The 14,378-nt window shown below is 43.8% G+C and overlaps 1 protein-coding gene across 3 annotated transcripts in view; it reads left to right on the plus strand.

Annotated features, from left to right (window-relative positions):
* LOC148539251 (interleukin-5 receptor subunit alpha-like) overlaps window positions 1-14,378 on the plus strand; it is a 175,928-nt gene that overhangs the window by 78,839 nt on the left and 82,711 nt on the right. For all 3 annotated transcript variants that reach the window (XM_088451520.1, XM_088451521.1, XM_088451519.1), the window contains exon 2: window positions 5,011-5,127. In XM_088451520.1, the coding sequence (XP_088307646.1) occupies window positions 5,043-5,127 (85 nt within the window). In that variant the 5' untranslated portion in view covers window positions 5,011-5,042. The remainder of the gene's footprint in view (window positions 1-5,010; window positions 5,128-14,378) is intronic.

Raw genomic sequence — 14,378 nt, forward strand, 5'->3', positions numbered from 1 at the left:
TAGTTTACACAATCAATGACAAACAAAAATCTAAAAGACTGCAGGCACACACACACTCACAAACTGACACAGATACACACACAGACTACAGACATACACACACACACTGACACAGACACACACACACTCACATACTGACACACACACTGACACAGACTACAGACACACACTGACAGACACACACACTGACACAGACACACACACTGACACACACACACACTGACACAGACACACACACTCACATACTGACACACACACTGACACAGACTCTAGACACACACATTGACACAGACACACACACTGACACAGATAAACACACTGACACACTGACACACACACACTGACAAAGACTAAACTGACACACACCTCTCACTTAAAAACACAAATAAATACAGCTCTGGCATCATAGCACCCCACATGTTATACACAGACCTGCAGTGCAGCTCGAGTCCAGGAGAGACTGCTGGCAGTACGTTCAGATCTCTGTCACCCGGCAGCAGCTCCCTCTCAGCCTCTCAAAATGCTGGTTCTGCCACGTGAACTGCCTAGGAGGGACTGTGCGCTGCTGCTGCAGCTCCCCCTACAGCCAGCACAGTATGACAGCAGGCACAGTTGCCTGAGCTTCTCTTTTAAAAAAAAAAAAATTGTTCAGCTGCGCAGCGATGGAGCAGCTGGCAGGGGGGGTTTCTAGGTACTCAGAAACCCCCCCTGCATGCGCGGGTGGCCTCCAAAGTTGGTGTTGGTGCTATCTTGTCACAAAAGGATCCCCGGGATACACAAGTTTCATCCATATGTCTTCTTGCGCAAATTTGAGCTGGCAGAGAGAAATTATGATGTTGGGAATCAAGAGTTGTTGGCCATCAAATGGGGTTTTGAAGTTTGGAGGCACTGGTTAGAAGGAGTTAAACATCTGATCACAGGCCCTGATTCAGAGCCGACGCTATTTGCGCTCGCTCGTTCATTAAAAAGGGGTGGCTATTCAAATGAATCGTTCGCACTTTGCGGTCTGTTCACGCCTCTATGTCTGAACGAGCAAACAAAACTTGCGGTCATAATTTTGAAAAAGACGCCCCCTTGGCCGCTCGCACCATACGTCATGTCCTCTATTTAATAGATTAATCGAGTACATCGAACAGCGTATGAACTGCTCGCTATTCTTGTGGTTGGTTTTTCCTACCGCAATCTTGCGAGCAATTCTGACTATAAATCAACCAAGTGACGTGGTCAATGAAGCTCCTGTATTAATTATGCACACCCATAAAACGCCCGTTTTGACCTTTAAGCACGCCTGCGTTCTGATTTCCACTCCCCGTTTTCAAGCACCTTCCCCTGTTACCACCCACATACGCCTCCTCCTGTCACTCAAAATAGCAGGCATTCGCTATTTAGCGAACAAACGATTTTCGGCCGCACTGACTGGTTCGCGCATGCGTATTAAAATCCGTACGCATGCGCAGATGTGCGAACATCGCTCATAACGAACGAGCTGCCGCTTGCGAGCGGCTCTGAATCAGGGCCACAGTCTTGACGACCATAAGAACTTGGAATATATTGAAACTGCAAAGAGATTAAATGCTAGACTACATTATTTTTTCCTGGTCTGCATCAATAAAATCTCCACATGCATTCTTTTTCTTAATTTGCTATATAAGGAATCTATTTAAAAGCCTCTCAGAAAACAAATTTGTAGAAAAGATGCACCTACTAGCCTGGGGAGGGTTATATATTATAGGTATTAACCTTGCTCATGCCAAATTCATAGTGAACTTTAATGATTTAAGATATAAATATGGAGGATACTATATTTTTTTTATGAACTATAGGGTAGCTTTTATATGTATTTGTTTATATGCACCCTTGTTCCCCATTTATTGTTGAAACAGATTTTTAGCTATATATATTTATTTATTTCTTCTTTGTAAAGTGAACAATCAAATTGCAAATAAGCCACATCAGTGGATAATTAATGAGATGCTTTATAAGGATTTCCTTTGTGATTGGCACATTATGCTCCTGACAAAGGTGCTTAACAGCACGGAAACTCATTGAGCCTGTAGCTTTTATTTTGGAAAATATATTCTAATCACTCCTGTGGATTATGCTCCTTATTATATGCACCCAGCTTTTAGCCGCTGATGTTTCATCAGACATCAGCATGGGTTCACTTGATTCGACAGCAATCACTACATGGTAAGCATACTTTCCAGAAAACCTGACACGAGTGGCACTTATAATCAGGTGTAAATCTCAGGAGCTGTGGTCTGTGCTACCTGCCTAGATTCGGGGCAGACGGCAGCCGCCCCGCCTGACATCAGCATATTGCCAAACCCGGACTAGAGTTTGTTTGAGTGATTGAATATAAGAATCATTACCTCTTCACTGGTTCACTGCATGCATTTCCATACATGCTGGCTATTGAAACCAGAAACCAGGATATGCTAAGGAGGACCGCGGTGATCGGAGCGGCACTAGCTATTCACACTAAGGAATGCTACATGGATGTGGTAACTATCCATTATTCATAAACTGAACTTTATTTCATCTTCTATCCTAAAGGAACTATTTCAACATCCACAGAAGAGAGAACATAGATTTCAATTATTGATATATATTCCTAACTCAGAATATCTCATTCTAGTACTCACAGAATATTCTTTATAGATGAGAGAATTTTCAAGACATCCTCCTTTGCGGTGGGAAGGCTTACGACTGCCTAAGGTGATGGTTGTGATTGTCAAGACCATCACGACCATCGGGGCTTACGACGAGACCCTAGGGTAGGGTCTCCCTTGTCGTAAGCCCCAGAGAGCTTTCGGCTCTGTCTGAGCCGGAAGCTCTCCACTGACATCACTAGTGATGTCAGTGGGGCTGCCCCAAATGGTAGGCGTTCCCATGGGAATGCCCCCGTTTGGGCTGCCACCCCCCCGGCCCGCCTTCCTAACGGGGCGAGCTGTCAATCAACATTGACAGCTCGCCCCCTTTGGATCGAGACCCGCTACGACCGGCGCTGTCGGTCGTAGCGGGTCTCACACATGCGCACGACGGCACCGGCGCCGTCGTGCGCTTGCTCTGTGGGGCTAACGACTGGGTCTGAATGACCCCCATAGTCTCTATTTTTTGGGGGACATTATTAGCTTGACACAATTTCTCACTTTTCCTATTATGGCGGTGCCCTGGAGCAGCTCGGCTGGGCTAGTTTGGGGGTGTCCTGCGCTCTGGATTTGAACCCGAGTATGTTAGGGACCTACCCGACAGAGGTTACCTGGACATGGTGGGTAGGCCCATAACCTTGGCCATGATTATGCTAAAATCCTCTATTGACTGCAAAATTTGATTGCAAATGTATTTATATATAATTAGTAATTTGGAGTTGTGCACCTGTGATCTGTTTGTTTCTGTGTCTACAATAAAAGTCTCACACAGGTAGCACCTCCCATTCTTTCCTATAAACTCCATTTAATGTGCTTTATTGCACACCTGAGGGAAGGAGATGCCTTCAGTCTGGACTAGCATACCTCCCTTATTGGTTAAAAAGCATGGAGTCTGGTAATGTATATGCACACTAGTATTAGGCACAATTCTAGGTAAGTCCTACAAGTTATATACTGTAGTGCAACTTTGGTTCATTTTTGGGGTGTGGGTCCCCCTGGATTGCTTTGGTTGATCTGTTTCAGGGCACCGCATTATAACACCGTTTTCTTTTATAGCACATTTTAACCCTTCACTGTTTGTTTATTATACTGTACTTCACCTTTTTATTTTCATTTCTTTATATGCAGCAGTGGTTGCTCTTAACCATCTCTTTTACACTTCACTTTTCCTATTATGGCGGTGCCCTGGAGCAGCTCGGCTGGGCTAGTTTGGGGGTGTCCTGCACTCTGGATTTGAACCCTAGTTTGTTAGGGACCTACCCTAAAGAGGTTACCTGGATATGGTGGGTAAGCCCATAACCTTGGCCATGATTATGCTAAAAACCTCTATTGATTGCAAAATTTGATTGCAAATGTATTTATATATAATAGTAATTTGGAGTTGTGTACCTGTGATCTGTTTGTTTCTGTGCCTACAATAAAGTCTCACACAGGTAGCACCTCCCATTATATATATTCAGGGTGTGCAGTCCAGGAATCTTTCCTATACACTCTATTTAATGTGCTTTATTGCACACCTGAGGCAAAGGAGATGCCTTCAGTCTGGACTAGCATATCCATGATTGAGGTTATTGTTGATGAAGGTGTTGGTGGTGAAGATGGCAGGTGTTTGGATCTAGCAGAGATAAGTGAGCTAGCTGATGCTGGACTGCTTGTTGTTACTTTTTTTGCCAAAGTTTCTGAATTTTGCCAAAACATTTTTGATGGATGCGCTGCAGATGACGTAATGGTGGAGATTCCTAGATGGTTAAGATCCCTATGTCTAATAATTTTGGCTTTAAAAAAAATAATTCCATAACCAAGATTTGGCTTTTCTGGTCATATGCCCAGCCTATAAACCCAGTTTATATTGTTACCCAAGCCTATACCATCACCCCAGCTAATACCAACACCCAAGCCTATATCATCATCCCATCCTGTGTAAAAAATTACAGCTGCACTCCCTGTTAGATTGGGGATTCATTGTCCACTTTAGTTTTGTTCTGTTTTTACAGCTAACATACATTTTAACTATGGACATATTAGCTGAAGACTGGAATGAAGCACTATACATGTTAAGAGATAAAGCAGTCTAGGTACAATGGATATGGGTGCATGGACTTTTTAAGGTGTTTGTTTTTTCATATAATATTTGGTTTCTTTGAGGATCTAATAAATCTCTCCTGCACAATAACCATGTTGCATCCACTGTTATTTAGCTCTAATAGCACCTTCTATGTAAGATATGCATGTAAAATAGAGTAAGTAACTACTGGTCCTTACACCACCCTAAAGTTCACTTCATTTAACTCTGTATATACTAACCAGGTCATTTGTTCTATGTGTTTTATGAAGCTTACCAATATATTTTGTATTGTAGAACTTGAAATTCAAAGTCTGTTTTAACTGAACATGGATCACTCCTTTTTTCTGGTATATCTTCCCATGCTATGGTTTTCTCTTCAACTAGTATGCAAAGTAACAATGATTTCTCAAGGTAAGCAGATAACTGTGAGTCATTTGTCAAGTTACTTGAATGACAGTGAGGACAAATGAATAAAAATGAAATACTTATATATTCTTCAGTGAGGTTTAATATTCAGTTGGCAGTACAATACAGTATAAGTAGAATATTTGAGAAAAACAGTGCAATCAGAGACCATTTACCCTGGACCCTGTGTCACAGTCAGTGGTGTAACTAGGGTATTTGGAGCCCAGGGCAAATTTGAAAAGGGAGCCCACACACCCCATGTGCGCGCGCGCGGCAAAAATGGGCGTGGTCACTTAAAAATGGGGCGTGTCAACATGACACACCCCTTTATTTTCAAACTGAACATTCCTATCCATATGCACCTTAACCCCAGTAGTACCCCTTATACAGTACCCCCAGTATGCAGTTGTGGTTCCTCTCATGCAGGCCCATAGTAGTGCCCCTTATACAGTATCCCCAGTAGTGGTCCCTCTTATACAGCCCCCAATTAGTTCCCCTTACTCAGTACCCCCAGTAGTGGCCCCCCAAATGCAGTGCCCCACGTAGTGTTCCCCCTTATGCAGTGCCCCCAGTAGCAGTCCCCACAATGCAGTGCGACCAGTAGCGGTATCCCCTTATGCAGTGCCCTTTATATGGTGCCCCCCAGTAGTAGTCCCCCCCCTATGCAGTGCCCTTTTATATAGTGCCCCCAGCAGAAGTCCCCCCCATGCAGTTTTCCCAGTAGTGGTCCCCTTATGCAGGCACCATGTAGTGATCCCCCCTATCTAGTGCCCCCTGTAGTGGTCCCCGCAGTGCCCCTAGCAGTAAGCCCCTTATATAGTGCCCCCAGCAGTAGTGTCCCCCTACCATGCAGTGCCCCCAGTAGTGGTCCCCCTGATGCAGGCTCCCAGTAGTGACCCCCCCTATCCAGTGGTCCCTGTAGTGGCCCTTCCCATTATTACCCCCAGTAGTGGTCCCCCGAGTGCAGTGCCTCTAGTAATAGGCCCCTTTTAGAATGCCCCCAGTGGTAGTCCCCCCCCAAGTAGTAGTCCCCAGTAGAGTAGCCCCCCCCAGTAGATGTCCTCCCAATGGCACCCCCAGTAGTAGCCACACCTCCCCCAGTAGAGGTCCCCCAGTAGTAGCCAACCCCTCCCCCGTTGTGCAGATAGGTTTAAAAATAAATAAATATCTATAAAAGTATACTTACCTGATTCCACGCTGCTCCCGCTCCTGTCCGCGATGCCGCTCCCGCCCGGGCTGGCGCGCTCAGCATTATGGGACTGACGTCATGACGTCAGTCCCATTACCCACTGCAGGAGCCGGACGGAAGTCCGGCTCTTGCAGTGGGTGCTGCAGCAGTCAATGAGAGTCTATCTGACTCTCATTGGCTGCTGTTTAACACACGCATCGCCGCCAGCGCTGGCGTCGATGCGTGTGTTATGCACAGCCTGAGCCCGCCTTCTAGCGCTATTGGGCAAGCGCTCAGGGGGAGGGAACGGGCTCAGGCGTGCAGCACAGGACCGGCGCTGGAAGCCTAGCGCCGGTCCTGTGCAAAATGTGTAGCTCTGACCGCACTCATTGCGGTCGGCGCTACACTGGCTATCTAGGGTGGGCGGGCCGGTACCGTGGCCGGCGGCGCTCCCCCACACCGCCGGTCCAACGGCGCCCAGGGCACGAACCCCGCTCGCCCTGCCCTAGTTACGCCACTGGTCACAGTCCTAGTTACTCTCAGGAGAAAAACACTTGGCTGGTACAGCTACCAGAGACATGCCATAACCAGCTAATTGACTTAGGGGTATATTTACTAAAAGTCAATTTTAATTGATTTTAAGCAATTTAAAAATTAGGAAAATCAATGAAAATGGGTCAACATCGATGTTGTGTTTCTGGGACTAAATCACACTTAAGTATTAGTACAGTAAATGTGTGATTTAGCCCCAGAAACACGCCATAAATGCTGGTTGATTTTAATTGATTTTAAATCAATCAGGATCTATTAAAATGGACCTTTAGTAAATAAATCTATATGTATTCAGAGGATGCATCATGAAGACCAAAGCTAAAGACAATAGGTTGTACAGTAGAAGGTGGAATGATGAAGGATGAATTTGATTATTTGGAGAGTGCAGAATTCTGTGGGATGAAGCAGAAGTCGATAAATGGGCAATGATAACAAGACTTGAAATTCCAAATTTGCTTTGCATAGTTTTTTTTTAAAATGCTGCAAACAAGTGAAGTCTATTAGTCGTATTTGATATAACCTTTAACAAAGGGCCTAATTCAGAGATGAATGCTATTGCAATTCTCATGCAGATCGAGTGATTGTTTGCCATTACCAGTGGCGTCATTAGGGGGGTGCAGGCCGCACCCGGGTGTCACCCACCGAGGGGTGACGCCAAAGTGCAGACTCCCCCCCATTGACAGGAGCCGAATGCTGTACTGTAGAATTACGTGCAGCACTCGGCTCCTGTCACAGTAAGAGAACAGGCACTAAAAGTACACTGGTCCCCGAGGGCAGCCCGCACCTCCAGGACTCCCCGGAGAGACTAAAACTTGGGTTCGGGTGTGTGGCCCCGCCACATCTGCGAGGCCACATCCCCCTGTCATGAGGCCACACCCCCTATTTTCCAGTGTGCTGCAACCATTGCTAAGCTACCCCCACCGGGTACATCAAAAGGTAGGGACGCCACTGGCCATTGCACATGCGTATAAGCCGCACTACAATTGCGGATGCACATAAGAATCTATCGCATAGTGAGTGACAGGTTGTCAGCATGTGGGGTTGGTAATGGGGAGTGGTTAGAAAAACGCAGGCGTGCCTGGGAATGCATTAATTAGCTACTGCGAGTGCATATGCAGCTCTGCGTGTCAGGAGAGCTCCCAAGGCTGTAGCTGGTCAGACCTGTTGCAAGGGCAAGATAGCCACAGATGTGTGGCGATGTTATTGATATTTACGCAGGTATGCATCATCGCATGCAGGTAAGAAGGCACCTGTGGCGGACTCTATGCTAGGATAATCTTTGCAGACATTAGCATATTTTTGCAGCTGAGTTCCATGTGAAATCACAGTAGCGATCTCATTAGCATCCACGTCTGAATCAGGCTCAAAGTGCTGATTACAGTAAGTGGTAAATAATGTGCAATATTGATGGTACTGATTGGGCGCAAACTGATGTAATAAGTCTCAAGCTTGAATGGGGGCATATCCAGGGTGATGTTGCCATACTTTATTGCACACTAAGGATACTGGCCCATCTAGTATGCTTTGGTCTACAAACCTCCTTTGGTTAGAAACCACCACTTTAAGCCACTTCTGCAGCCCTTTTAACAATCCGAGAACATACAACACGTTTGTCTGCAGAAGAAACCCAAACAAGACCACCAGTATAAATTTGTGGTTAAGGTAGAATTAGGATACCCTGTGGAGTCCTGTACCAGTTTGTTCCATGACAACTATGCACAAGCAAACAGTTGGGAGCAGTCATCCTGGGCATCTGAGATAAAACACCATAGAAACTGCTCAAGGGACTGTATAATATGCTTCATTCTTATTGGTGAGAAGTGGAATAAATTTTAAGGCACATTCCAAATGGACCTCTAAAACTTTGCCATAAACTGGACTTCTGCCAAAGAAGATCTTAAGGCAAATCTTTGCAGCCAGAAGACCTCTTTGATGAAGATCTTGGAGATTTCGAGTGCTACTGCAGTTCCTGCAGAGTTGATGTGCTTGGATATGTGACCAACTACAACCAAAATGGTAGTGTTTCCATAGGAGCTGGTGGAGACTTGTGATCAAATTCATGGGACATGGGTCTATGACCTCTGTGGAATGGGAAGAGACGTCAAGCCCTGAAGGACTGTGTTTATGGCACCTTGGTGTGTCAGCAGATAGTTCAGAATCGCGACATCCTTCCTTATAGTCAGCAACCAGAATTCCTGGAGTACCAAATTGCTTGTTTTACTGATTACTGGATGTAATACTCTTTTTACCATTTCATGAGCTCTAGCTGGCAGTAAAAAGTAGCAAATCTTCGGGTGCCTTGGACAACTTACTGAATGCTGCATCTTCAACCTGGATTCTTTCCAGAAACATTGACGAGATTGCAGTTCCCAAATCAAGCTTTGCACTCCATGATGGATCACATGGGAAAGAAACTTCTAGGAGAATGCATAAGCCTTAAACCCCTGGGGACTCCTGGCAGCTCTCAGGCCGGATTGTGAAGTGGAGCCGGCAGTCGCATGTGCGCTGACATCACTTTTCAAAAATAATAAAATGAATGTATGAAACATTCTGGGGGGGAATTTAAGTCCCTCTATCTCCCCAACCCCACCAGCTAGATAGATGTGTGTACCTTTGTTTGAAAAAGGGGAGTCTTCTGTTTTAAACTCTGTGCTCGCTTAGAGATTATTACTCACTTAGAGCTTATTGGTGTTCAGTATGATGGCAAAACCAGAAAAATCATGGTATTCAGGGATGGGTGAAGATCTCGATCAACCTGGCATCAATAAAATCAGTGGAACCCATTTTATAAAGAGGGGGGGGGTCCCATCTTTCAAATTTTGAGTCCCACTATTACTTATTGTTTGGTGATCACCTATGATCTTTGGACAATATTACCCTGAACTGAGGTAAAAATAAATTTTCAGTATATGGGGGGAGGGCACTATGGACCTCATTCAGAGTCGGTCGTTGCGGCCGCACGGTCGTAGGGGAAAGGGGCCGGATATGTAAATTAAGCGATCACAATTTGCGGTCCTAAGATGAGATCGTTAGCTGAACGACCGAGGGTAAGAAGCGGCCGTAAGACTAAATAATGCCCCCTTCTCGATCACAACACACGTCATCTCCTGGGATATAAGGATTAATCGCGACCATCGGGAACCATCGGAGCTGGTCGTAGAGCTTAAGGTTGACCATACCCTCTCTTAAGCACTACGATCAAGTCAGTATAAAAACCTCCCATGTCACATGTGCCATGACACTACTTTGTTAATTATGCACACCCATTAAACGCCGCTCGCATAATTAGGCACGCTTGCGTTCGGATCTCCACTCCCCCGTTTTCAAGCACCTTCCCCTGTTACCACCCACAAACGGTTCATTCTGTCACTCAAACTAACGACCTGGCTGTGTTCAAGGAGAGAGAAATTTCTGATCGTAAGAGCTAGTTTGCGCACGTGCATTGCGAACTTTATGCATGCGCAGTTTAGCGAACATCGGTGGGGTACGACCGTGCGGCCACAACAACCGACTCTGAATGAGGTCCTATGTCCCCTCTCAACCACGTAATGGTATCGGTAACTTTGTGGGCACCCATATTTAAAACAGAGGAATCCACTCTTTCAAATTATGTTGCCCACTAGTAGCTTTTGTTTGGTGATCATTTGAAATCACCAGAAATTATTACCCTTCACTACAGGAAAGAAGTTTTTAATATATGGAAGGAAGGACATTACGTGCCCTACCACACTTGTAATTACACCTGTAAATGTAGCGTCACTCACAAATGAAAGTGGGGAGTTCCGTATTTCAAATTATGTTGCTCCTTAGCAGCTATTGTCTGGGGATCAGCTGTGATCACCAGACAATATTCCCCAGCGCTATGGAAAAATGATTTTCTATTGATAGGGAACAATGTGCTCTTCACCTATCTCCCCCATACTGGTCTGTACACACATGGGGCACCCCGTCTTGACAGAGAGGGGAGTCTCCTCTTTCATACAATGTGTCCCCTTAGTAGACATTCTCTATGGATCACTAGTACATAGTAAAATAAATAATACAATATAAATAATAGCATAATAAGTAAATAATGACATTTTCTACAGATGGGGGATCTAAAGCCCATATTCCCCCCATCTTGTATCAAATACAACAGTGACCCCTCATTAAATGTGGTAGATGGTTTAGCTTAGAAAATGACAGACCCTGTTGGGGTACCATATTCTTCCTATGCATTGTAAGCTTTTAAATTGAGGCTGTAAAAATTAAACAACAATGTTTCAAGTGCACATTTTTGGGCAAAGCTTACACAAAGAATCCTTTTCCTCCTAATTTGGAAAGGTAGATTATTGTGCAAACAAGAAACTCAAAGTACTGTATTTCTTTGTGGTGTAAAAAATACATGTTGTTTCTGGTTCCCTTTCTAGAAATTTCAATAAAAAACACTTTTTTGGCCATTTGTGCTAAAAAAAATGTTTGATGCATTTGAATGAGTAAAAAGACAAATGGTATTTTCTGAAAATGCTAAAGTTTTAAGTAAAAAAAACAAAGTATATTTGTGTGGGTACTGCCAAGTGTTCAACCTCTTCAACCTCTGAACATACAGTATTGACATATAGGAAGATTAGATTCAGGTAATCTGTCCATCTCCAGTAGGTGCTGTAATGAATGCCTCTGGCCTTATGGTAAATTTTTAGAATTTGTACTGGTCATTGCCTATAGAAGGCACCTTTCTCACAGAACATATTCTGCTCACTGGTCTTATGTGCATGGTAGTATAGGTTTACTTAAAAGCTGATTTAAACAATGATATATTGGAAAATGAACCCCTAGCAATCATTGCTGAGTGTAGAAAGCCTGCTGAGTTGATAACAAATAGTGCACAAACAGAGAAAACATATTGTTACGGTCTCCTAGGACTCATCTTGTAAGACTTCTAGAACCACTCAGGCGAGGTCTTCACAAATAATAGCCACCTCGCTGTTCCCTTAGAACTGGACACGTTCACCGGTACTTTGGTGACCGCCCGGACACCAAAGTTGAGATAGTAGAGACTTACACAGTTAACCAAGGGCTACTAGATGTTATGCGACTGCTTGAGATGTGGCCTTGTGAGCCGTGATGCGGCTAGACATCCGAGATGTGGCTTTGAGAGCCAAGCTGGTAACAGGCTTGAGATGTTACATTGTCGGCTGAGATGCGACTAGACAACCGAGTTGCGGCTTTGAGAGCCAAGATGGTAACAGGCTGAGATGGTAATATATGACTATTACAAGTGGTGAGGCTGCAGGCACAGAACAACCCAGGAACACCACAGGCAGCACAAAATGAACACTCTAGATGACAGAGCGAGAGTGTAGGATTAGAGTTCTAGAACACAGCAGTACAGGCACAGACGAGCAGGATAACGATTGGCAAGAACCGGAAGGACAAGTACAGACACGCTATAGCCAGCAAGCCGGAAATGAACCAACAGGCTTAAGAAAGGTGCTGAATCAATGCATACAAGGAATGTAATTCATGGAATCTACAGGTGAGGAGGAAACGTCATCCAGTATCATAAGCCGCAGACTGGCGTTCCAATCTCCTAGAAACTGGAGATGCTGTACCAGTACAGCATGTATGTTGTCCAGGAGCAGGATTCCAGGAGAGTGACTGGCGGCCCGGAGGAGAGACACCCAGAGCACGAGTAATTAACAAGGCACGCTGGTGACTTGTAACACATTTACAGGTACAGATCCAAGTTTAGTGTATTCTGCTAACAAAATAGTAAAGTTACACGCTGAGATCAAGCGGAGTGACATACAATCATAAAAAAGAAAAGGCAAAGTCAAGTCACATGGCATAAAAGAATAACCAGTTAACAAAAATAACCATAAATTGAGGTGGACAACAGGCAGAACAGTCAAAACAAGCAGGATTATGGACAAATAACAGAACAAGCCAGATACATAACTCTATAACAGACAATGAATGAGTGCAGCTGATAGTTTTAAACCCACTTGAGAGCAATGAGTCAAACAGCCAGCCATCTTGGAAGAATGAATGCCTAACAACCATTCACTCCAGCAAGCCATTAAAGCAGTCAAAATGACCAATCTAATCTGCTGAGGTGAAACATTTTGAAAAAAATGCAAAGGGGTGAATGATATGGACTCCAAGATAAACCTTCACCTAAAGTTCTATTGTATGTTGGTTGTCATTACTCTTTTCTCAAACTCAGACCATCTATATTTTTCGTACCATGTTGGCATAGCGTCAGACAGCAGGTCACTTGGGCAGTGCCATTCTCTATGGAGTGGTTGGTGTCTGCCTTTTTTTTTAAGTACCCCAAATTTGACTGGACTACCTATTTTCACCAAAAAATACTGCTTAATGCAATTCTTCACCACTTTTACAAGGACTCTAATAACAAAGATTTGAAACAACTTCAGTATCCCAAATAGGTTTAAAAAGGCTATTGGAACACTTCTACATTGATCCCCAATGTTAGTGCATCTTTTTGGGGGGTACACACTGATTTCCCTAATTCTGACAGTACTTTCCGTCAGTTCTGCATTCGCCGCTTGTCTTTTTTCCTGGTTAGTAACTGATTAGGACAAAAACCGAGGACGTACACGATAAGTTTTCACATCCAAAACACGTGATGTAGGTGAAAAATCGGGCAGGCGGAACTTTTTTTGCCGAGGCAAAACTAAGTAAATACAGCCCTAAGTGTGAAATAATGGAAATAATTGATGTACCCAAAATTATCTGCATTACCTACTGTACATAAAATTAATAAATATTAAAATTATTCATTTTAAGTCAACCACACTAACATTGGTACAGTTCTAGTCAGTTTACTGTAAAACAAAGATTTTTTTAGAGAGCTTCATATGAAGAAAAAGTTCATAATGCCCAGGCAAGTCTTACATCCTTATTTAAATGTTGCTAAAATGTAGTGAACTGCAACAATATGTATTTCATGGTATACTTGATATATTGTATATATTGTGTGGGTCTTCTATTTTATATATTATAGATAGTGGATGATTAAGTTTTGCTAAAATGACCAGGTCTAAACACTGTACTGTACATGGGCTTCAGCATTTCCTCAATTCAGAGTGATCCAGCACTGCATTCTAGTCTGTTATTATTAGAAATGTTCGGGTCCAGTTCTTAGAGAACCATCAACAACTGAATTTAGGAGTTCCAAATGGAATCGAGTCCTAGTTTGAAATCAGTTTGGGGTACCGTTCCGAACCGAATCCCAGTTCAGATATTCCCGCGGTTCGGAAATCAGATTTAAAAACCGAACGTGGGTTATGAATTGCATGTAAACATGTCCAAACATGTCCAAATTACAGTACATGATTATAGCTGGTTTTTTTCTGTTTTTAACATATAGATCCAAAACCAAAACATGTGAGAGTGGTTTTGCAAAACCTATACCAAAATCAAAAACACGAACATGAATCCAGATCCAAAACCAAAGCCAAAACCAAAACATAGGGGTCATCGCACATCTCTAGTTATTATTCTTACCTGCTTGAAGCAGGAAGTGATGTTTTAT

The sequence above is a fragment of the Taudactylus pleione genome, unplaced genomic scaffold, assembly GCF_031769625.1.
Source record: "Taudactylus pleione unplaced genomic scaffold, aTauple2 ptg000026l, whole genome shotgun sequence".
In the NCBI taxonomy this organism is placed as follows: Eukaryota; Metazoa; Chordata; class Amphibia; order Anura; family Myobatrachidae; genus Taudactylus; species Taudactylus pleione.